Genomic DNA, 23,565 nt, shown 5'->3' with positions numbered 1-23,565 from the left:
GTGGGATACAAAAGATATCAACCTTCCACATTTGATGGAGAGAAAGGTAACTTACCTAAGGTCATGCAGTGACTGACACCATAATGCTGAGAATCACAGAGTTGAGGGTCATTGGGGGAGAGTTCCTAGAGCCTAGGAAGGTGGGACAAGGAGGACTCCTAGAAACCTTGTGGTGTAAACCAAAATGGGGACTTCTATGGGGGGAGCAGAGAGAGACGGGATTTGGGCTTGCAGAGCATAAACAGATTAAAAGGAAAATGAAGACGTCGTCTGAGGGGTCCTCAGTTCTGTCCATGTTGCCACAGCCAGGACCCTCACTTGGGCTATTACTAGTCCTCTTGGGCTAGTCGTATTACTGTCTGTTCATTTCGCTCTGGCCCGTATTTTGGTTTGGGCAGAAATCTTCCTCTGGCCCTCATTTCTTGTTACGGCGGGGACTCTTGTTCCGACCATGACTTTTGGCAGGGCGAGGACTCTTGCTCCGGCTCCTGCTCTGGTGGGGACTTTTGCTGCGGCCCCGCCTTTTGCCGTGGCGAGGACTCTTATTTCCACTCTGACTTTTGTCATGGAGGGTACTCTTGCCCATGCCCTGGCCTTTGCTCCGTTGAGAACTCTCACTCTGGCCCTGATTTCCACTACATTGAAGACCCTCGCTCTTATCCTGACTTGGGCTTTGGTGGGGACTACTGCTCGGGCTCCGACTTCTCTTGCTACTGGGACTCCCATTCCGGCTCTGACTTCTTTGAGGACGGAGACTCTTGCTTTGACTTCTACTTCTTCTGGGGTGGTGGGTATTCTCAGCCTGGCTCCGATTTCTGCCTTGGTGGGTATTTTTGCTCTGGTTGTCACTACTCTGGCACTCACTGATAGCAATAGCTGAACTACAGCTGAGATCAGTGCTACAGCTGGAATTCTTCGTCGAAGGCAAAGGACAACTATAGGGAACCTTGGGGGGCTCTTTGCAGCAGCCTCGAGGAGCGACAGAGTAGACATGGAGGCCACAGGGCATAGTATCACAGGCCATAGGATGGCCCCGGGCTTGGGGGGCAATGGGTAAACTTTGAGGATCAAAGGGTGTTCGCAATGGGATAAAAGAATAGATGTGGGTGGAACAGGGAGGTGGCACAGGCTGGCGATGAGGTTGGGGTGGGCCCCTGGGAGCGCTAAAGATGCCACAGGGGGGCACCATGGTCAGTTTATGACACTGAGGGGGACCAAGGAGTGGGCAAGGATCAGAGGTCGGGGGAACCACAGAATATATATGGGTACTACACGGGGGTCCTACAGGAAGTCCGCAGGAGGTGCTCTGAACGCAACTACTGGGTGGAACGGGACAAAAAGGAAGGCGAAGGGGAAGACAAGTGGGGAGAACAGGTTTAAGAGTTCTAGGGATCACAGTAGGTAAGGGAGTTCTTTGGGGAAGTTCTTTAGGGCAGGGATTTGAGCAAGTGGTAAAGGATGTCACCGTACAAGAAGGACCAGAAGGGTGGGAGGGAGGTGGAGGAGAGGCACAGGCCTTAGGGGGTCTGGGGAGGTCAAGAGTAGTGTGCTGGAGAGGGATGATCAGGGAGCGACATCTGTGGAGAGCACGTGGTTGTTTTAACTCTGCGGATTTGGGGGACTTCACTTGTGGGCCAGCTGGGGTAGGAAGAGGGGGTTCGTTATAGCTTCTGCGGGGGGGTGACTGGGGTGGAGATATAAACTGGTTGCTCAGGGGTGAAGGGAAGGAGAAGACAGAATAAGGACAATGAGAGGATAGGGAAAGAGGTGGTTCCTTGGGGCAGGGAGGACAAGAAATCGCAGTGCCTGGCTCTACAAAGAGGCAAGAGTTCCCACCAGTCTCCCAGGTGAAAATGGACTCAAAGCAAGGCTTCACGGGAGCCTGGGACTGAGGTGAGCAAGGAGAACAAGTACTCCGAGCAGGCAGGCGGAGGGCACAACACGGGCTCCCAGGGGCAGGTATGTGGGTCTCTTGAGAAATGTGGGAATAGTGAAAAGAGCCCTCCTGAGGTGAGCTGGGAGAGACAGATTTGTCTGCCTGAGAAGAAAGTGGGGAGCCACAGCAATTTTTTCCAAGGGGCAGGTCAAGCTGTGGTTTAGGTTCACAAGGGTCTGGAGGCTTAAGTAGGCTATGGCAAAAGCTGTCAGTGAGTGCGGAAGATGTTGGGGAAGGTGGAGGGTCATTGTAACTTCTGCCTGAAGACCAGGGACAGAGCAGAGGGGAGATCACGGGCCCAGTTTCCAAAACCCTGTGAGAAAGGGGTGGGGAAACTACAGATCTAATTTCCACCGCCCGGTGAGCAAGAGGAGGTGAAATAACGAGGGCAGTTCCCAGGGGCCTATGAGTAAGAGTAGGTGAAGTGATGGGGCAAGTTCCCTGGGACCCAGGAGTAATGGAAGATGAAATCATGTGGCCAGTTTCCAAAGGCCCATGAGGGAGCACAGGAGAAGTCACAGGACTGGTTCTCAAGGGCCGATGAGCGAGAGAAGGGGAAGTCCCCGGGCTAGTTACCAGGGCTGAAGGGTATCCACCACAATAGCAGAGGTAAGTCTGCTCGTCAATGCAAGGGCTTCGGGGACAGGGACGCGGTATTCTCGGGGGACTGATCCAGCTGCAATAAGGGCTCCGTGGACGAACAGGGGGTGACCCCAGAAGGCTGAACCGATCAAAACAAGGGCTCGAAGGGGGCGAACACGAGAGGATAGGCTCGCGGCAGAAAGGCCTTCCAAGGAGCGGAGAACAGGGTTCAAAAGAACATCTCCCGGGGCGCAGGGGAGGCTGTGGAGGTGGGGAGGGAGGAGGTGGGGGTAGCGAGGGGGGCGTGGCGATTAGGGAAGAAATTCCAGGCCTACAGGTGAGACCACAGAATGGGTCTCTGGAGAAGTTGGGAGACTCCAGGGGGAGAGGGGAGTCGCTACACACTTTGCCTGGGTTTGGGGAAAGGCCAGGAGCGTGGTCAGGGTGATCACTGTAACCTTTCCTGGGCGCGAGAGGCAGCTCGAGGGTGAGGATGGGGTTGAATCCTTTCCCGGAGGGCGGCGAAGACCCAGAAAGATAGGGGCTGTCGCTAAAACATTTTTCGAGAGGTGAGGGTGGCCGGGCTGAAAGTTCTAAGAGGAAAGGCGGAGAAGAGGTCATGGAGGGAGGGAGATAGAGGGAAACGGGGTAGGGAAAAGGGGAGGGAGGGAGGGGAGAGGGAGGAGGGGAAGTGGAAGGGGTAGTGGGGGCCAAGGGGAAGGTAACCGAGAGCCGGGGAACAAGGGGCGGTGACATAACTCAAAGAATGTGGGCGGTGGTGATGACGTAACTTAGAGGGGCGGAGTCGGGAGGGCTCAGACATTACGCGAGCGACCACCCAAGCCTTGTGACGAAACAAAAGGGCGGATAGAAGAGAAAACGTAACAAACGTGAAAGGGAGGAGCCTATGACGCCCCCTGAGGGGCGGGGAAAAGAGGCCGAAGGCGTTCCAGCGGCCCCGGAGTTGCCAACCAGTCCGAGGGGTGGAAGTGCGGGGCTGAACAAGTTTCCCGGCAAAAGGCCGCTGTCGTTGTTTCCTCCTGGGCCAACGGCCGGACCTTACCCATTTCTTCTTATGTCGATGTCTCCGCGGGATGGTCGCGAGGTGTGCACGCTTCAGCACGTCCCGAGCGCTTCTCACAACCAGCGCAGCCATATCAGCGTGCGCCGCGGAGTAATTCCGACCGGAACCGCGACGGCGGACTCGCGGGTTCCGGAGAGATGGTGGCGCCAATCGGGGTGAAAAGAGGAGGGAACTGCGGCGGTCTCTCTTCCGGGACTCAGCCCACCTTTGTAAAACAGGTGCAAACCCCGCCCCGCCGGGAATCTGTGGGTGTTGGGAAAGAGCAACCGCTGGCACAGAAAGAGATGCCAATGCCTGGAGCATTGGGAGAGAGACTCCGTAAAGGCCTCTAATCCAGTTGGGGGATAAGAGAGGACTAGGAGCGGGCAGTTGAGTACTGAAAGAGTTAGCCAGGCAAAAAGGGGCGGGAAGGACCTTTCAACCAGAAGTTGCACGGAGAAAGAGTCTAAGGTGGAGAAAAAACGAGGACAGATTTGTGGGCTGAGGCGATTTGTAGAGAAGCTAACTAACTACATTCTTGAAGTTTCAGAACCTGTCATTTGCAATGCCCCTTCCAAGGCCCTGTCCTTAATATTGTATTGTTTTTCTTAAAGAGGGCCCTCGAATTGTGTAAGCTGTAGGCGCCACAAAAGTTGACTCCACCATAGGGAGCCAATTAGAAGGGAAGGATATGATCAAATAGGTGTTTTTAAAAATGATCATCTGGGAGGTTACCGGTTGGTGAATATACCGAAGGGCTAGGAGAGCGCATGGAAGCCCCGTGTCCTTTCCCTATCTATACCTTGCACTATGCATCTCTTCCATCTGACTGCCCTATGTTATATCCGTTAATAATAAACCAGTGATCTAGTGAGAAACGGGTCTCCTGAGATCTATAAGCTCCTCCAACAAGTTGCTAGCGCCCAAGGAGGGGGTGGTGGGGACCTCTTATCTCTAGGTACTGAGTCAGAAGTACAGATGTGAGCTTTCAGCCAGTGGAGCTTAAGTATTCAAAAGTAATCAGCCACTATCTCAAACTCATCAAAGAGTCATACCGCTTTCAGAAGGCAGGAAATTTGGGTACACTTTTACTGGAGTTACAGGAGTGATGAAGCCAAGTGTGAATTTTAAGACAGCAATCTCTTCGGTGCCATAGAAAATGAGAAGTAGTGAAGAACCCTTGTAGCACTTGAGCATTTACCGTATTTTATGGATTGTGAAATGTCAAAGCCACATATGAATGAGGGAATGTTTAACCTTTGCTCAAACTGTATTCTTTTTTTTTTTTTTTTTTTTGAGATTTTATTTATTTGGGGGCATCTGGGTGGCTCACTTGGTTAAGCGACTGCCTTTTTGGCTCAGGTCATGATCCTGGAGTCCTGGGATGGAATCCCCCATTGGGCTTCCTGCTCATCAGGGAGTCTGCTTCTCCCTCTGGCCCTTTCCCTGCTTGTGCTCTCTCTCTCTCTCAAATAAATAAATAAACTCTTTTTTTTTTTTAAAGATTTATTTATTTGACAGGGAGAGAAATAGTGAGAGAGGGAACACAAGCAGGGAGAGTGGGAGAGGAAGAAAGCAGGCTTCCTGCGGCACGGGAAGGTCCTGAGCAGTACCATGGAATCATGACTTGAGCCTAAGACAAAGGCTGAACGACTGAGCCTCCCAGGCGCCCCTCAAACTGTATTATTCTTAGTGTGAGTTGTAAAGTTCCAGTGAAAAACATACACCTTTATTTCCACATTTACAGGAGTAGTTACCAAAACCTTAAATATCACAAGTAGAATCTTGTGTTTATCACTAAAAAAAGAAAACAGTAGATGATTGGAGTAAATAGGATTAGGTCAGGGAGATCAGATGAGAGTAGTTCTGGATTGGTGTAGTGTCAGTGAAGATAGAAAAGGATTGATTCCAATTACAATTCAGAGGGAATTACAGGACTTCTTGATTGATTGGCCCCATCTATTTCAACTAGTACATGCTACACCACCAGTAAACAGCTGTCCTCTTAACCTCCTTTATTATTATATGTATTTTTTCACACAGTCTGCTAAACTATAATTTTCAAAAGATTTGAAGCATAATTCTTATACAAAGATAAAATGAACACATGCCAAAGATTTTATTCATCATAATAAACTCTTCCTCCGTTATTTTCATAAATAATGAGGGAACCAGTTAGATGGTAAGACTTGTTCAAATGAAACTTTGAGTTTCAGAGATTTAGGTTATCAGCAAAAGGAATACTGAAATGAATTTGCTAATAGTTGCAAAAACATTAATATCTTATTAAGTAATAAACTGTGATGTTTGGGATTATTGCTTCTATGACATAGAAATCAGTTCCATCTCCACTGATCAAAATTCAATTACATTACCATGGCTGGGAATCATTTGCATTGCCATTGGTTTTCTATTTTTTTTTTTAAGATTTTATTTATTTATTTGACAGAGAGAGATCACAAGTAGGCAGAGTGGCAGGCAGAGAGAGAGGAGGAAGCAGGCTCCCCGCTGAGCAGAGAGCCCGATGCGGGACTCGATCCCAGGACCCTGAGATCATGACCTGAGCCGAAGGCAGCGGCTTAACCCCCTGAGCCACCCAGGCGCCCACCATTGGTTTTTTACAAGTTTACCTTTACCCCTACAAAGTTCTGGAGTAGCCTGGTCAATATAAAATCTATAAAAGGTATACCTTAGCGCTGTGGTGAAGGAGCCCCCAATAATTCTCTTCTGCCCATTTACAAGTTCTGGACAACTTTTCTTACTGTTTTTCCCCTTACTAGAATATAAGATTTTAAAAATTAAGGATTTCGTTTATTCATTGTTGAATTATCAGCACGTAGGACTGTGGATGGCACATATTTGGGTCTCAATAAATATTGATTGAATGAATGAGTGAGTGAAAGATGAGAAGTTTGTACAGGGACCTAGCAGTTGTAAGAGATGGAGGGAGATACGTGCATAGAGAAAAGGCTTTTTAAAAAAAAGTTCATGGCAGCTCTTTCTCCCCACCAGTACTGTCCCCATGCTATAATAAAAACACCTTTTTGCACCGAAATAAAGATGGAAATAAAAAGAAAGAGAAAGAAAGAAAAGAGAAAGAGAGGAAGAAAGAAAAGAAAGGAAAGGAAAGAGGGAAGAAAAGGAAATGAAAAAAAGAACTGCTCATAATATTAAAATCCAGATAAGGATCCAGAGAACAGCTCAAATACCCTAAACAGGAGGTGTCCCAGAATACCTGTTCTCAAAGGTTTATACCAAATATGGAATGTCAGGACCACAATCACCATCCCCTCCCAACCCCCAGCCTCCTCATTTTGCCCATCTATAAAATAAGGGATCAAGAGAGAGAGGGTTGGACTATATCAGTCATTCTCAAAATTTTGGTCTTGGGACCCCTTTACAATCTTAAAAAAATTTTTTTTTCAAGATTTTAATTTACTTGAGAGAGAGAGAGCATGAGCGGGTAGGAGGTGGAGGGGCTGAGGGAGAGGGAGAGGCAGACTCCTCACTGAGCAGGGAGCCCTATGCCTGGGATCACGACCTGAGACCAAGGCAGATGCTTAACCAACTGACCCACCCAGAAACCCCCCCTTTACATTCTTAAAAATTAAGAATTATTAATTTTTATTTGTTTCATCTATCAATATTTGCCAGATTAGAAATGAAAGCAAAAATTTTTAATATTCATTAAAAATAACAATAGTAAATCCATTGCATGTTAATATAGATGTCTTTATGAAAAACAGAGTTTTCTAAAAGAAATTTAGTCAGAACAGTTACAGATTCATTATTTTACAAGTCTCTGGCAAATTAATGTCTGGCTTAATAGAAAGTTAGATTCTCATTGTTGTTCTAGTGGAAGTATATGTAGAAAATCCATCCTCACACAGATAGATAGATAGATAGATTGAAAAGAGAGGGGTATTTTTTTTAAGTTTTTATTTGTGTTTAGAAATCTCTTCACCCAACATAGGGCTTGAACTCATGACCCTGAGATCAAGAGTTACACACTCTTCCCACTGAGCCAACCAGGCGCCCCAAGAGGAATATTTTAATAGCCTAGGTAGATAACTGAATATTCTTAGATGCTGTGTCAAAGTTTAACATGTGGTAGTGTTCTTAAAAGTTAGTGGCAGTGTGGAATCTGAAACCGTATCAAAGGACTTTTCATACTCTGTTACAGAGATCCATTGATCTGTCTTGTAGTTAGAATGAATCTTTTACCCAAGCTTGATTCTGTCACATCATATAGTGGTTATTTGGAAATTATCAAGTTCACTGAGTCCTGCTTATCTTCCATATGTTTTCACATTTCATTATACAATATCAAAAACCACATTTGTTAATATCACTACTGATCTCATCAGAAAAGAAAAGTCTTGAAATATTAGAAAGCTGGTAAGTTCACAGTAATGGGTGCAAGTTTTTCAAAATCCTAGTTTATTTTATTTATTTATTTTAAATAATCGCTACGCCCAATGTGGGGCTCAAACCCACAATCCTGAGGTCAAGAGTTGCACACTCTACTAACTGAGCTAGCCAGGCACCCCTCCAAATCCTAATTTTACTTGAAAGCTCAATTTTTATGTCTGGCAACTAGTACTATCAATTGTTTTTCTTGAAGTGACAGGCTTACTTTGTTCATTTTTCAAGAAAATGCCATTAAAATATGATTGATTTTTGTCTATTGATCTTATATCCTGAGACCCTGCTAAGCTAAATTGTGTTTTGGTAACTTTTCTGGAAATATTTTCACCTTTTCTATGCATGAGGTTGTCTTCTATAAAGACACTTTTACTTCTTTCCAGTCTGAATTCCTTTTTTTCTTTTGGATTATTTTACTGTTTATAATTTACAGTACACTGTTCAATACAGGGGGTAATAGTAGACTGACTTTTTTTTTTTTTTTCTTAAGTAGACTGACTTTTGTGCCCATTCTTTGGAGGGAAAGCATTCAGTAGTTCATCATTAACTCATCATTAACTATAGGGGTTTTTTTTTTTTTGTTTTTTTTGTTTGTTTGTTTTTTTACAACAGGTGTCCTTTACTAGATTGAGAAAGTTGCCTTCTTTCCTAATTTGCTAAGATTTTTAAAAACCATGAAGGGGTGCTCGCTTCGGCAGCACATGTAATAAAAACCATGAAGGGTTGTTGACTTTCTTCTAATGCTTTTCCTGCATTTATTGAGTTGATCATATGTTTTTTCTGCTTTATTGTTAATATGTTAAATTATATTGACTGATTTTCAATGATGAACCAACTTTGCACTCCTGTAAAAAAAAAAGTACAAATTCATGATGTATTATTCTTTTTATATATTGTTACATTCTTGCATCTGTGTTCATGGAAGATATTGACCTGAATTTTCTCTTTCTGTAATATCTTTGATTTTGATGTCAGGGTAATGCTGAACTCATAAAAATGAGTTTGGGAATATCCCTTTACTTCTATTTTCTGAAAGAATTTTTATAGAATTGGTATTCTTTCTTCTTTAAATAATAATAATAACCCTTATTATTATTATTTTAGTTTTATTTACTTAAATAATCTCTCTACCCAATATGTGGCTCAAACTCACAATCTCAGGCTCATGCTCTTCCAACTGAGCCAGCCAGGCACCTCTCTTTCTGAAATTCTTGTGAATTCAGCAGTGAAATATTCGGGGCCTGGGGTTGGGTGTTTGGGTGTTTTTTGTTTTTGTTTTTATTTTGCAGGGGTGGAGAGTACAGGGTGAGGAGGAAGGGAAGGTTTTTAATTATGAATTCTATTTCTTTCATTACTACAGGGCAGTGATTTTCAACCAGAGATGATGCCCCCTTCCCCAAGGGACACATGGTAACTTCTGGAGATATTTGGGATTATTATAACTAGATGGTGCTTCTGGCATCTAGTGGGTTGAAGCCAGGAATACTGTTGCAAATCCTATCCCCCACCATAAAGAATTTTCTAGCCCAAAATGTCAAGACTGCTAAAATTTGAGAAACCCTGATATAGGGCTGTTTGGATTTTCTAGTTCTTCTTGTAAGTTTTAACAACTTGAGACTTTCAAAGAATTTGTTCATTTCATGTAAGCCGGCACATTTCTTCCTTTTGGTGTTTAGGCAAGGGGTGTCAAACTACAGCGCAGCCAAATTTAGCCTCCAGCCCATTTTTGAAATACTGCTTTATTTTTACACAGCCACACTTTTCATTTACTGTGGTTCCTTTACTACTACAACAACAGAGATGAATAGTGGCTCTAGAGATCATAAGCCCCACAATCCAAAAGTATTTGCTATCTGAATCTTTACAGAGAAAGAGCTACTGACCAGATTTGTATGATCTATAGTAATGTCCCTTCTCTCATCACTGATATTGCTAATTTGTGTCTTCCCTCTTGGGTACTTTTTTTTTTTTTTAAGATTTTATTTATTTATTTGACAGAGACAGAGAGGGAGAGAACGCACAGGCACATGAGCATGCACAAGCCAGGAGAACAGCGGAGGGAGAGGGAGAAGCAGGCTCCCGCTGAGCAGAGAGTGGGATGTGGGGCTCAATCCCAGAACCCTGGGATCATGACCTGAGCTGAAGGCAGACACTTAATGACTGAGCCACCCAGACACCCCTCTCTTGGGTACTTTTATCAGCCTACTCTAGAGGTTTATTTTATTGAACTCTACAGAGAAACAGTTTGTGGCTTTGTTGGTTTTCTCCTTTCTATTTCATAGATTTCTTTATAATTTCTTTCTACTTAATGTGTTCTTTTTATTGCTAACTACCTTTTTTTTAAAAGATTGTATTCATTTTTTGACAGAGATCACAATATTACATTAAATTACTATATATATATATATATATATATATATATATATATACTATATATATAATATAAATAAGATCTTGAAAGAAACAAGGGGTGCCTGGGTGGCTCAGCTGTTAAATATCTGCCTTTGGCTCAGTCAGGATTCCAGGGTCCTAGGATCAAGGCCCAGATAGGGATCCCTGCTCAGTGGAGAGACTGCTTCTCCCTCTCCCTCTGCAGCTCCCCCCTGCTTGTGCTTTCTCTCTGACAAAAAAATAAATAAAATCTTAAAAAAAAAAAAAAAAAAAGAAAGAAAAGAAATGGGTAAATAGAATAGATATTTAATTTTAAAAATTTATTTAAAAGGTTAGCAATAGGGGCACCTGGGTGGCTCAGTGGGTTAAGCCTCTGCCTTCCGCTCAGGTCATGGTCTCAGGGTCCTGGGATGGAGCCCTACATTGGGCTCTCTGCTCAGCAGGGAACCTGCTTCCCCTTCTCTCTCTGCCTGCCTCTCTGCCTACTTGTGATCTCTGTCTGTCAAATAAATAAGTAAAATCTTAAAAAAAATAATAATAAAAAAAAGAATCTCAGGGCACCTGGGTGCCTCAGTAGTTAAGCATCTGCCTTTGCATCAGGTCATATTCCCCGCAGTGGGCTCCCTGCTCTGCAGGAAGCCTCCTTCTCATTCTCCCTCTATGTATGCTCTCTCAAATGAATAAATTAAACTTTTTTTAAAAAAGTAATTTTGGTAAAAAAAAATTTTTTTTCTCTCTTACCTCCAACCACCTCTCCCCTCTTTTCTGGGCCAATTTGATACTATCTCACAGCTTACCTTTTCTTTGTTCATCTATTTTTAGTGTTTTTCTCTTATGTTTCAAGTTTTTATAGTTTCTGCTGCTGTGTCTTCAAGAACCTACAAGTATACCTATTCTTTTTCTTCTTCAGTGTGTAATCTTTTCCAGTGTTAAGTGAATTTTAAATTTCAGATATTTTTTTGTTTTGTTTTGTTTTGTTGAGAGAGAGAGAACACTTGAGTTAGAGGCAAGGTGAAGGGGGAGAGAGGGAAAGGGAGAGAATTATTTTTTTTCAAGATTTTACTTATTTGGTAGACAAAGGTCACAAGTAGGCAGAGAAGCAGGCAGAGAAAGAGGGGAAAGCAGGCTCCCTGCTGAGCAGAGTCGGATGCAGGGCTTGATCCCAGGACCCTGAGACTATGACCTGAGCTGGCGAAGGCAGAGGCTTAACTCACTGGGCCACCCAGGCGCCCCAAGGGAGAGAAGTTTACATAGACTTGGCGCTGAGCGAGAAACCCATCTGGAGCTCAGTCTCACAACCCTGAAATCATGACCTGAGCCGAAACCAAGAGTCAGACGCTTAACTGACTTGAGTCACCAGGATTCCCCAGAGATTGTACTTAAAAGCTCCAAAAATTTTGACTCATTTTATGTTTTCCACTTCTCTCATTATGTTCATTTCCATTAAATCCTTGAGCATATTTGTAATAGTGCTTTCAAAGTCCTAGTCTACTATTTTATCATATCATCATGTGTCTGTCTTTATTGACCATTTTCCTTATGGTCACATTTTTCTCCTTTCTTTTGCATGTCAAGATATTTTTTAGTTAATGCTTGGTTTTGTGAAATTTACATTGTTGAAGGCTAGATTTTGTTGACTTCTTTTAAAACACCTTGGACTTTGTTCTGGCAGGCAGTCAGGTATTTTGTGAATCAGCTTGATCCTTTCAAGGCTCCTTTTTAAGTTAGGGTATAGCCCATCTTGAGCGGCCTCTTTCTAAGGCTAACTTTACCCCTACTGCTGATGCGCCCTCTTCTGGAGTTCAAGTTCGATGCTCCAAGTGTTCAACAAGTTCAATAGGAATTTCCCACATTAGTTGGTCAAAACTCAAACATCTCCCAGCCTTCTGTTAACTTTGGGAATTATTCAGTTTATAGGTACCCAGTAGTTCATTAAATGGCTACACAGAATTTTGCCCTATTCATTTGCAGCTTAATATTTAGCAACAGAGTCAAGCATCCTCTAAGCAGAATTCTGGAGCTATTTCTCTGGGTAATTCCTCCTTTCTCTGGTAACACTGATGAACACATTACTAACCATTCACTAAAATCTGAGTTTAGGGATGTTCACCACAAAATTTCAGCTTTGTCATGTGTTTGAAATTTTAATGAGATTTTTGAAATAATCAGATTATATACAACAAATACAATGCCACCATTTTATAAAGGTATTTGTGAGATTATACATCACTGTGAAATGGGTTCTAAATCAGAAATGGCTGGGAAATGCTGGCCATTCCTGTAGCTAGGACAACAGATTGGAAGAGCTTCTAAGTTCAAGTAGCCCTTTACTGCATTTTTGCAAACATAGTCCCTCAAATTGTCTCCTTAGTGGCAATGTAAGCTTTCATTTATGCTATAGTGTGTATATTCTCCTTCTGTCATTAGTATGTATTACCTTCTTCACCTAACTTTTGATTCATTTATTAGTATGGGTTCATGAATTATTATATTCAGTGAGTTTAAATCCAGACTATCATATATTTTGATGCTCACATTGTTCTAGATTTGGCTAGTGGCATTTGTTTACTTCTGACGTGTCCCCATTGTTCTTTGAGCATTTTCTTCTTTCTGCATGCAACAAACAACAAAACATTCCAGGCTTATCTTGTACTTTGCCAGCCCTGGAATCATCCATTTCTCCAAGGAGCCGTGGTTCCTTTTGTTAGAGTGAAGCCCTCTTTGTGGGCTGAGCTAGAGAAATATGTATTCCCTACATACACACTGGCCTCTCTATTTACTTACATTGTAAGCTATTTATTTAGTATACAAATACCTCACCTGGGTTCTTTCTGGTTTTTTTCCTTTCCCCTATTTGTAACTCTGTTCTCTGCTAGCATCTATTAACTTCCAGTATATTAACTTACCAGATGACTCCCCACTATTGTACGTATGTAATCAATTTCCCATTGTCAGCACTGCCTACCCAGGTGTCTCTGACCATTCTTGGAATCCAGTATCCCACACCTCACAAACCTATATCCTTCTCACTCCTTTTTAAAATGTGTATTTTTCAAAAGCAACCTTGAGGGGTGCCTGGGTGGCCCAGTTTTAAGCGTCTGCCTTCAGGTCACATCATGGTCCCAGGGTCCTGGGATGGAGCCTGCTTCTCTCTCTGCCCCTCCCCGCATTCATGCAGACACTCTTTCTCACTCACTCTCAAATAAATAAAAATCTTTTTAAGGAAAAAAGCCGCCTTGGGGCACCTGGGGTGGCTCAGTTGGTTAAGTGGCTGCCTTCCACTCGGATCATGATCCAAGGGTCCCACATCAGGCTCCCTGCTCAGTGGGGAGCCTGCTTCTCCCTCTCTCTGCCTGCCTGTCCTCTATCTGTCAAATAAATAAAATCTTTAAAAAAAATTTTTTTTAAAAAGCTGCCTTGTTGGACACTGAAACTAAAAACTGTCAGGACACTTCTGTGGTCGGAGACTTTCTTATGGACAGAGTAGCCAATGAAATTAAGCCATCACTGTTCATTTTAACTGTGATAATGGCATCAAGGTAAATTTTTTCAAAGTCCTGATCATTAATAGTTACATACTTGCAGGAGCCTAAGCGGACAATCGGGTAAGCATCTGACTTTGGATCAAGTCACAATCTCAGGGTCCTGGAATGGAGCCCTGCATCAGATGCTCTGCTCAGCGGGGAATTCCCTGTCTCTCTGCCCCCTCCCCCAGCACATTCTCTCTCTCTCAAATAAATAAATCTTTAAAAAAAAAAAAGATACATGCTTGCCAGGTGATGGGTACATGGGAGCTGATTATTGTTCTACCTAGAATTGTGTTTGAAAATTTTCAAATAAAAAAAAGAAAAGAAAAGGAAGCTGCAGGTCTGCAGATCACTGGACTTTATTAAGAGGAATCACAGCTAATTACATAGAAGTTACTTGCCTAAGCCAAAATCCATGAGGTTCACATGAACATACAGTTACACTTATAAGGAAGAAATGGCATGGTCAAAACCATGAAATATCCTGATGCCCGAGTGATGAAGGCTGGGGTGAAGTAAGCACATTTATTTCAAGCTGTTGAAGAGTTTGTGGGCCACCTAGATGAGGGGAAAAAAAGATGGTCATCAACTGCAGCTTTAATGTCATAGCTTACAAGGTCCTCCATGACCTGGAACACTACTGCCTCTCCTCTCTCCACAGAATTCACACACACCCATACCCATCCTGAGCCCTAGTGAACTAACTTCAGTTACCTGAATTCGATCTCCCTTCTACCCAGAACTCTCTACTTTTTAAGAAATCTTTTATGTTTCCTTTAGAACTTGGTTTACATGTCATTCTTTGTAAGCCATCTCTAAACAAACTCCTATCCCCACAGAAATCTGTCCCTCCTCATTCTTCCCCATAGGAACTTATACCTCCCATGTCACAGTATTTTTTTAATGTAACAAATATTTATATAACATCTACTATATGCCAGCTACCCTTCAAGGTGCTGAGTGAGCTACAATGGAAACCCAGGCAGTATCTCTCTTAGGAAACGTAGAGACTAATAAGAGAAATGTAATATACACCTAAGGTAAACTTCTGACAGTGATAAAAGCTCTGAGGAAAATAAAAAAGGGGTTGGGGGTGGGGGGAAACAGCAGCTTTAAAAAGAGGATTAGTGAAGGCCATCCTGAGAAGGTTATACCCAAAGAGTTAAGTATTCTACTTGTCTCCTATGCAGGTTCAACTAAATAAAGGAAGGGACCGTGCCTGTCTCATTTCTACATTTCAACCCAGTGCTAGGCTCATGAAAGTATTTAAATAACATACAATTTACCATTTTAACTAAGTAAAGTCTACGACAAAACCCCAAGGTTAAGAGTCACAAGTTCCACTGAATGAGCCTGCCAGGGGCCCTCATTTTAACTATTTTGAACTCTATAGTTCTGTGGCATTAAGTAACTCATACTGTCCAGCAATTATCAAGTTCCAGAATTTTTTCATCTTCCCAAACTGAAACTAAGTAATTCCCCATTTCCCCCTCCCTGAAGCCCCTGGCATCCACCATACCACTGTCCATGAATTTGATTTCTCTAGGTACCTCGTTAGTGGAATGACATATTTGTCTTTTTGTGATTGGTTTATGTAACTTAGCATGTCTTCAAGGTTCATACAGGTTGTAACACATCGTAGTTTCTTCCCTTTTTTAAGGCTAAATATTTCATTATAGGTATATACCACAATGGACAGTTGGACTGCATCTACCCTTTGGCTATTATGAATGCTACTGTAAACATGCATGCACAAATACCTGTTCAACTGAACAGTCTCAGTTCTTTCGGGGTATACAAGCAGAAGTGAAATTGCTGGATCATATAGCAGAGTTTAATTTTTTGAGTAAAGTGCTTCATTTCTTTTCACTGCCAAATAATATTCCATTATATGGATATATTACATTTTATTTACTGATGAACTGATGAACATTTACGCTGTTTCCACTTTCTGGCTATTATGAATAATGCTCCTACGAATATTTGTGTACAAGCTTTTATACAGACATAGGTCTTCATTTCTCTTGAGTATATATACCTAGGAGAATTACTAGATCATATGTTAACTTGATGTTTAACTTTTTTTTTTACACTTGATCTTAGCCAAAAGGCCGAGAAGCGATAACTTTTTTTTTTAAATGAAGGTTTAGGGACGCCTGGGTGGCGCAGTTGGTTAAACGACTGCCTCCGGCTCAGGGCGTGATCCTGGAGTCCCGGGATCGAGTCCCACATCAGGCTCCCAGCTCCATGGGGAGTCTGCTTCGCTCTCTGACCTTCTCCTCGCTCATTCTCTCTCTCACTGTCTCTCTCTCTCAAATAAATAAAATAAAAAATCTTTAAATGAAGGTTTATTTATTTATTTATTTGTTTGACAGAGACAGACAGCAAGAGCAGGAACACAAGCATGGGGAGTGGGAGAGGGAGAGAGAAAAGCAGGCTTCCCGCCGAGTGGGGAAGCCCGATGTAGGGCTCAATCCCAGGACCTTGGGAACATGACCTGAGCTGAAAGCAGATGCTTAACAACTGAGCCACCCAGATGCCCCTATGTTTAACTTTTTGAAGAACTGCCAAACTGTTTTCTGTAGGGCTACACCAATCTATATCCCCAACAGCAATTTCACCATACTGACAACACCAATCTGTTTTTTTAATGATATGGATAATTACAGATGCATGTTTTGTTTATAAATTTTCCTTCTTTCCACTAAAATTATGTTGAAAAAGGAATATAATGTCTTTATTCATATTTTATATTAAATGTATTTGGATTCCTTTTTTTTTTTTTTTAAGATTTTTTTTTTTTTTTATTTGAGAGAGAGCATGAGCGAGGAGAAGGTCAGAGGGAGAAGCAGACTCCCCATGGAGCTGGGAGCCCGATGTGGGACTCGATCCCAGGACTCCGGGATCAATACCTGGGCTGAAGGCAGTCATCCGACCAACTGAGCCACCCAGGTGTCCCTGGATTCCATTTTTGTTTAAAAATCTGATAGTATATATGAGAAAACATGGTTATCTCTAGGCAGTATGATTTCAGTTAGATTTTTCTTTTTTTTTTTAATTTTATTTATTTATTTGACAGACAGAGATCACAAGTAGGCAGAGAGGCAGGCAGAGAGGAGGAAGCAGGCTTCCCACCGAGCAGAGAGCCCAATGCGGGGCTCGATCCCAGGACCCCGGGATCATGACCTGAGCCGAAGGCAGAGGCTTAACCCACTGAGCCACCCAGGCGCCCCTCAGTTGGATTTTTCTATCTTTTTAAAATATCCTCCTTGTCACAACGTGTTTAATGGGGCGGGGGTATATGTACATTTGTGTATTTCCACTCCATATAATAGAATTAAAACACCTATACTGGAAGGCTTTTTTGTTTTTTGTTTTTTCTCCCTTTCAGAAAGCTCTACACCCAATTCAGGGGCTTAAACTTAAGACCCTGAGATCAAGAGCTTCATGCTCTACCAAGTGAGCCAGCCAGCATCCCTGGGATTGTTGAAGCATAAAGTTGGTAGAGGGGAGATCATTAACTTTTTTCAGAGGGAAAAGTAATTTATTTTTCCCTTTTCACCCCCTTCACCCATATCTCCCTATCTTTTTGATTATACCCATCCTAGCAGGTATGAACTGGTATCTCATCGTGGTTTTGATCTGTATTTCCCGGAGAGCTAATGGTGTTAAGCACCTTTCTTTTTCTTTTTTTCTTTTAAAGATTTTTATTTATTTATTTGACAGAGAGAAATCACAAGTAGACGGAGAGGCAGGCAGAGAGAGGGAAGCAGGCTCCCCGCTGAGCAGAGAGCATGATGCGGGACTCGATCCCAGGACCCTGAGATCATGACCTGAGCCGAGGGCAGCGGCTCAACCCACTGAGCCACCCAGGCGCCCTGTTAAGCACCTTTCATATGCTTATTAAGTACCCAATTGTTTTAATTAACATATAATACATTATTTGTCCCAGGGGCAGGTCTGTGAACCATCAGGCTTACACATTTCTTCACAGAATTCACCATAGCACATACCCTCCCCAATGTCCATAACCCAGCCGCCCTATCCCTACCAATTGGTTTTAATATAAGCAATCATCAAACTTTTGCCTGCTCTGCAATTTATTTAAAATATCTGTCATATGTGGGACGCCTGGGTGGCTCAGTGGGTTAAAGCCTCTGCCTTTGGCTCAGGCCATGATCTCAGGGTCCTGGGATCAAGCCCCACATCGGGCTCTGCTCAGCATAGCCTGCTTTCCCCTCTCTCTCTGCCTACTTGTGATCTCTCTGCCAATAAAATTAAAAAAAAAAAAAAAAAGAAAAAAAAAATCTGTCATATGTAAGAGAGTCAAATTTACTTAAAGGAAAAAAAAAAATATATATATATATATATATACATATAATAATAATAATAAGGGGGCACCTGGGTGGCTCGGTCCATGGTCCTGGGGTTGAACCCTGTCAGGGGTCGGGCTCCCTGCTCAGCAGGGAGTCAGCTTCTCCCCTATCCTCTGCCCCTTCCCCTGCTCTCTCAAATAAATAAAATCTTAACAAAAAAAAAAAAAAAAAAGAAAGAAAACTTTTTGGACCAACTAGCACATACAAGACATACTGGAGAATATAAATGATTTTAAAGAATAGCCTGCTGCTGGGCGCCTGGGTAGCTCAGTGGGTTGAGCCGCTGCCTTCGGCTCAGGTCATGATCTCAGGGTCCTGGGATCGAGTCCCGCATCGGGCTCTCTGCTCAGCGGGGAGCCTGCTTCCCTCTCTCTCTCTCTGCCTGCCTCTCCGTCTGCTTGTGATTTCTCTCTGTCAAATAAATAAATAAAATCTTAAAAAATAAAAAAAAGAATAGCCTGCTGCTTAAAGGTACAAAATCCAGCTTCCCCAATGTTTTGCAGTCCAAGTTGGGACATCATTTCTCTTCTTTAAGCCTCAGTTTCTTATCTGTAAAATGGGGCTAATGAGACCTATGTCCAGGAAAGTAGCAGAATTAGGTGGATTATTTATGTAAAGTGCTTGGCACCATACCTAACATATATGGGCCAGTAAGTAAATGCTTATTGCTGCAGGCCAAGTCTGCCTGGCCACTAAGCTTTCCCCTCCCTGATTAGGCTGACTTACGCAGTGGTCCCTTGCATGCAGGAAGTCAAAGAGCTCCTCCGTGCAATCCTCCTCTGTCTGTGACCTGGAGGATACACGCTGGTCACACATCTCTAGCCGCTCCCGAGCCTTTACACATTTCTCCAGCTGCTCGCATTGCTCTCTCACTGTTGTTAGGGGATCCTGAAGAAGAAACACAGAAAAGAACGGATATGGGGGTTTTAGGAGGAGACCCACAAACCATCTGCTTTGATTAACACAACCACCAAACCAAGGTGCTGCCTCTGAATTACCGTGCAGAAGGCCAGCTGGCAGAGCCACACTGCCGCCAGAAATGGGAGAATGGGGTCTCCCATTCAATTCTGATGCTAAGTAGTAGGGGAAAGTTTCACATTCCTGCCTTCCAAGGTTGCCAGTATGCACTGAAAGCCTCAGTCCTATCTGAAAAACAAGGTGGTAAAGGAAACCTAGCCAAACTTGAAGTATATCTATAGGAGGCCTTACATGTTAACACAGCATTTGGGGATATGTGATGTCTATGAATTTGAATTCCCCTCATATGACAGCCAGGCCTATGTACCCCAGCTGCCCAGCTAGAAAGGCAATGTTAACATGGAGAAGGACTGTGTAAGAAAAGTTCCTTCCTGAGTCCTTTATTAAACCGCAAAGAGCAGACAGATAATTGAATACCAGGCCCTCAAGATGCTGCTCTGCTCCCTGACACCATGACTGAAGAAGCTCCAAACCCAGAAGACTCAGCTTCCCAGCCCACACCCACCAAACACTCCACAGCACAAGAAGTGTTAAAGGCTTCTTCCATTTCCATTCTCTTCAAGGTGTCAAATAAAGACTCCTTAAAATGCCCTTAGAGTTTCATTAAGTTCAAACTTCCTTTTACTGAGATGGTTCCAAACCTTAGATGGCTCTTACCACTAATTCCTCCTCCTCCTCTTCCTCCTACAAAAGGAAAACAAGATTAATGTCAGCAGCAACTTGGGACACATATTACTAATCATACTGATGTAATTACTGAGGATAAACACTGTATTAGTTGTTTTAAAAATTTCTGTTATTTTATGATGCTTTCTCATTTTAGGGGCTTTGCTAATCCAGGAGAAAGCCCCTGCCAGGGGACACACCCTTCATATGTGAACCAATCAATCCAAACCCCTATCACCAATCACTTCCTGTATCTCCCAAACTAAACCAATTATTGCTCCTGCCCTAAATACCCTACCAAACAGCTAGGGACCACACCTATATCCCAGAACCCATAGAAATTACCCAAATAATCCAATCCTAAACTTGCCAGAGCTTGCCTATCCTGACTCACCCACTCTTTCCCTCAGAAAGCAAAAGTCTGGTTTCCCTTGCTCTTTCTGGGGGTCCAGGCCCTTCTCCAGGTGGCTCTGATTGGTGTGGCCCTCCCGGCCTTCTCTTGGGACTCATAATAAACTCTTCTTTCAAAAACAGTTGTCTCCAAAACAAAACAAAAAGCAGTTGTCTCCATGCCTGTAAACTTACCATACTTACTTCATACAAACCCTGAGTACAAGGACACACTATCTGACATTCATTAGCAACAACCTAGTGTGTAGGACACTGAAGTTTATAAAGTAGGGCACTGGGTGGCTCAGCTGGTGACCCCACCATCCTGGGATCCAGCCCCATGTCCAGCCGCACATCAGGTTCCCTGCTCAAGGGGAGTCTGCTGCTCCCTCTCCTCCTGCTCCTCCCCCTTGCTTAGTTCCCTCTCGGTTTCTCTCTCAAATAAATAAAATCTTTAAAATGAAGTTTATAAAGTACTTTCATATCTGTAATTTGATTAATCACAACGGCTCCTTAAGGGTTCCCAGTTTAGAGTTAACATTAATTAGATATTTTCTTTCTTTGTTTTTAAAGCTCTACGATGATGAACGTGGAGCTTGAACCCACCACCCTAAGATCGAGTCACATGCTCTATCGACTGAACCAGCTGGTGCCCCATTGAGAAATATTCGATACAGATTCAAGCTGATGTTCACCTATATAACTTATTTTGTTTGAAATTCTGGCAGGCCCTAGTATTATGAGAAACAGCTCAATTTAGTACTTACAAAGTACTAAACAAAGTTAAGAGGAAAACTAACATTTTTTCTAGACTCTGAACTTGAACTGGGAATACGAAAATGGCCAAACCTAAACTTTTCTTTAGTCAGAGCTTAACTAGAAATGGTTAGTTTTTAGATTAGTTTACAGTCACTGCTCTTTGACTTGCTGAACTCCCAGGACTAAGTAGATTATCAGCATTAAGTCAATCAAAGGTCTGGAGTACGCACTCCATTCACAAGTTGTCAAACACCAATTCTCACCTATCTACTTCTGATTCAAGCATACAACCTCAAATTTAGTTTCCTTTCTTCCAAGGAGGGCAGTGTAAAAAAATCCCTGTGGGAGCATCATTATAGGCCAAAATCTGGGGCACAGGAAAATCTGATCAATATTTTAACCTGTCAAGAGTAAGCTGTTTGCCTGCCTGCACATGCACATACCCACATCTGGAGGAAGAGAAGGAAAAAGTATACAGGAAAATAAAAAGAACTAACTCAGCAATCCCTCATGTTTTCAAAATTCCAACAACACAATCTGCTTCATTCTCAACCATGCCCTTTGCAGAAGAGACCAAACCTCATGTAAGCTGGGAGGGCTAAGGCAAGTTCAACTATAATTCACGCTATTTATTCTCGCAATTTGCAAAGATCTCTTCTAAACATGAAGATTTGGGGGATGTCAAACTCTAGTTTTTCATTAGTTTCTTAACACTGCTCTTAAAAAAAACTCATATTGAAAAAGGTTTTCCAAAAAATTGAAATCATTTATTTTGCCTCAGAAACCTGAAATTAGAATCCTAGAAGCAAGACCTTTGTATCATTTCCCTATTAGCAATGCTACTACATTGATCATTTTTGATAATTTTGTGTCAAAAGTATCATGGCATGTTTTGGAAAAACAACTCCAAATACTAAGTCTGAATATGGACTACTTCATGTAAAATTTCTAGTCAATGACACAAACCAAGGTCACACTAAATAAAAAGAATGCCCAAAAAGTATATGTTCTTCATAAAAGATGTTTTCTTTTCTTTTAAGATTTTATTTATTTATTTGATATACAGAGAGAGGACAAGCAGGGGGGAGCAGCAGAGGGAGAGGGAGAAGCAGGTTCCCCACTCAGCAGGGAGCCAGATGCAGGGCTAGATCCTAGGACTCCAGGATCATGACCTGAGCCAAAAGGAGATGCTTAACTGAGCCACCCAGGCAACCCAAAGACCTCAGCTTTCTTAATTTTAAAACTGACTACCTTTTTTTCAACTGCTGTGGTGAGCCCTACTGAACTTTCTGGTATACTTCCTGCTGAACTTTCTGGTATACTTCCTGCTAAAACTTCCTGAGGCTGGCTCCATTTTGTTCTGGTCCCCTTTCTGAAAATAGTAAGACTAGGGAAAAATCATGGGATAAACTAAGTTCCAACTATTCGGAACTCATAAACCCAGAACAGCTGCCCCGAAGTGACTAGAGAACAAAGGATAGGAAATGTGATTGAAAACCAAAAGCTAGATGACCTCTGAAAAGCTGGGTAGCACCGTGGCTAAGTCTTGGCTCTGAAACCATGCTGCTTGGGTTCAACTACCCCATCCATGATTAAAAGTGTGGTCCTTAGAGAAGATATTTAACCTTTCTAAACTAGTTTTTCATCTGTAAAAAGACCATAATAATAGTACCCAATACTTACCTCGTAGGACTACCGTGTGGCTTAAATGAATTAGTCATATAAAGACTTGGAATAGTTAAGCAGTCAATAATTATCATACCGGTATTCTTATTCCGGGATAGTGCTCCCTCTTCCATCATCGCAGTTATACTGGCATATTCCCCAAATATACCTCCCACCCCCACTCCTACCAAAAAAAAGAAACCACTTCTTCACAGAAACTAGCGTTAAGGCCAGATCTCCGGAGCCTCCATCGAAGATGTGGCAGGATTCCTGACCTGAGGGGAGAGAAGCACTATGACCGGTCGGCTTGACCCCTAAACCTGTCAAACCAGGGTCTCAGGTCGTCTGGTTGGCTAAAAATAAAGATACTGTTTTAACAAAAGTTTAGGCGACCCAGCATTTTCGCTGTTGTTACACCTTCACCTCATTCACAGAATGGGGAAACCGAGCCCAAAAAAGGGGTGGTTATCTACTTGTCCATGATGAGTAGACAAATTCTGGAGAAGGGTCGAGGGAACTAGCAATCGTGACCATGAAAACTCTAGGGGCGAATCTAGGGCCAACAGGGGCGCGGGTGTGTGTTGGCAGGGTAGGTCTTGAGCCTCAGGGCAGTGAAGAGGGTCGAGTCGGTCGCCTTTCCTTACCTCCTTGGGATCTCCGGACCCGGTCAGCATCTTTCGCTCGTCCTCCAGCCCCATGACCCGCTACGGTTCTGAATCCAACACCAGCAGCAACAGCGGCACCTATTCCACTTCAGGATCAAGAAGGACTTGTAAGGGTCACTCAGCGGATATCCGGCGATCTGGC

The 23,565-nt window shown here is 42.9% G+C and overlaps 3 protein-coding genes and 1 long non-coding RNA gene across 6 annotated transcripts in view; 1 reads left to right on the top strand and 3 right to left on the bottom strand.

The window, feature by feature from the left end:
• The window catches only part of NSUN4 (NOP2/Sun RNA methyltransferase 4), a 19,289-nt gene extending 14,987 nt beyond the window's left edge, over window positions 1-4,302 (bottom strand). The window contains 2 exon segments of the mRNA XM_044238141.1: window positions 3,582-3,914; window positions 3,917-4,302. Of these exon segments, the coding sequence (XP_044094076.1) occupies window positions 3,582-3,914; window positions 3,917-4,141 (558 nt within the window). The 5' untranslated portion in view covers window positions 4,142-4,302.
• LOC122899919 (sperm head and tail associated protein-like) lies at window positions 332-3,157 on the bottom strand. The gene has a single exon (XM_044238136.1). It carries the CDS (start codon window positions 3,137-3,139, stop codon window positions 416-418), a length of 2,724 nt encoding a protein of 907 aa, XP_044094071.1. The 5' UTR covers window positions 3,140-3,157; the 3' UTR covers window positions 332-415.
• On the top strand, window positions 3,770-20,937 carry LOC122899924. Its single transcript, XR_006383158.1, has 3 exons — window positions 3,770-3,820; window positions 9,367-9,416; window positions 20,908-20,937. It is a non-coding gene; the product is annotated as an uncharacterized LOC122899924 (long non-coding RNA).
• LOC122899923 (cytochrome b-c1 complex subunit 6, mitochondrial) lies at window positions 14,266-23,565 on the bottom strand. Of its 3 annotated transcripts, none has more exons than XM_044238142.1 (4): window positions 23,403-23,565; window positions 19,936-19,962; window positions 19,027-19,188; window positions 14,266-14,482 (listed from the first exon to the last, which is right to left on the bottom strand). In XM_044238142.1, the coding sequence occupies exons 1-4, from the start codon at window positions 23,454-23,456 to the stop codon at window positions 14,450-14,452; spliced, it is 276 nt and encodes a 91-aa protein (XP_044094077.1). In that variant the 5' UTR covers window positions 23,457-23,565; the 3' UTR covers window positions 14,266-14,449. The 3 variants fall into 3 exon arrangements, with proteins under 3 accessions (XP_044094077.1, XP_044094078.1, XP_044094079.1); XM_044238143.1 differs by lacking the exon at window positions 23,403-23,565 and adding an exon at window positions 19,299-19,446; XM_044238144.1 differs by lacking the exons at window positions 19,936-19,962; window positions 23,403-23,565 and adding an exon at window positions 19,784-19,866.

The sequence above is a fragment of the Neovison vison genome, chromosome 2 (genome assembly GCF_020171115.1).
Source record: "Neovison vison isolate M4711 chromosome 2, ASM_NN_V1, whole genome shotgun sequence".
NCBI lineage: Eukaryota > Metazoa > Chordata > Mammalia > Carnivora > Mustelidae > Neogale > Neogale vison.
This window is presented reverse-complemented; position numbering and strand designations above follow the sequence as displayed.

Excerpts from the sequence above, each read along its gene's own strand:
- LOC122899919 (XM_044238136.1), bottom strand. The coding sequence starts at position 3,139 with ATGACCTCTTCTCCGCCTTTCCTCTTAGAACTTTCAGCCCGGCCACCC.
- LOC122899923 (XM_044238142.1), bottom strand. The coding sequence starts at position 23,456 with ATGGGGCTGGAGGACGAGCGAAAGATGCTGACCGGGTCCGGAGATCCC. Across the intron at positions 19,963-23,402 it reads GGTCCGGAGATCCCAAGGAG|GAGGAAGAGGAGGAGGAGGA; the intron begins GTAAGGAAAGGC and ends TTCCTTTTGTAG. Across the intron at positions 14,483-19,026 it reads TGCATGCAAGGGACCACTGC|GTGGCCCACAAACTCTTCAA; the intron begins GTAAGTCAGCCT and ends CCCCTCATCTAG.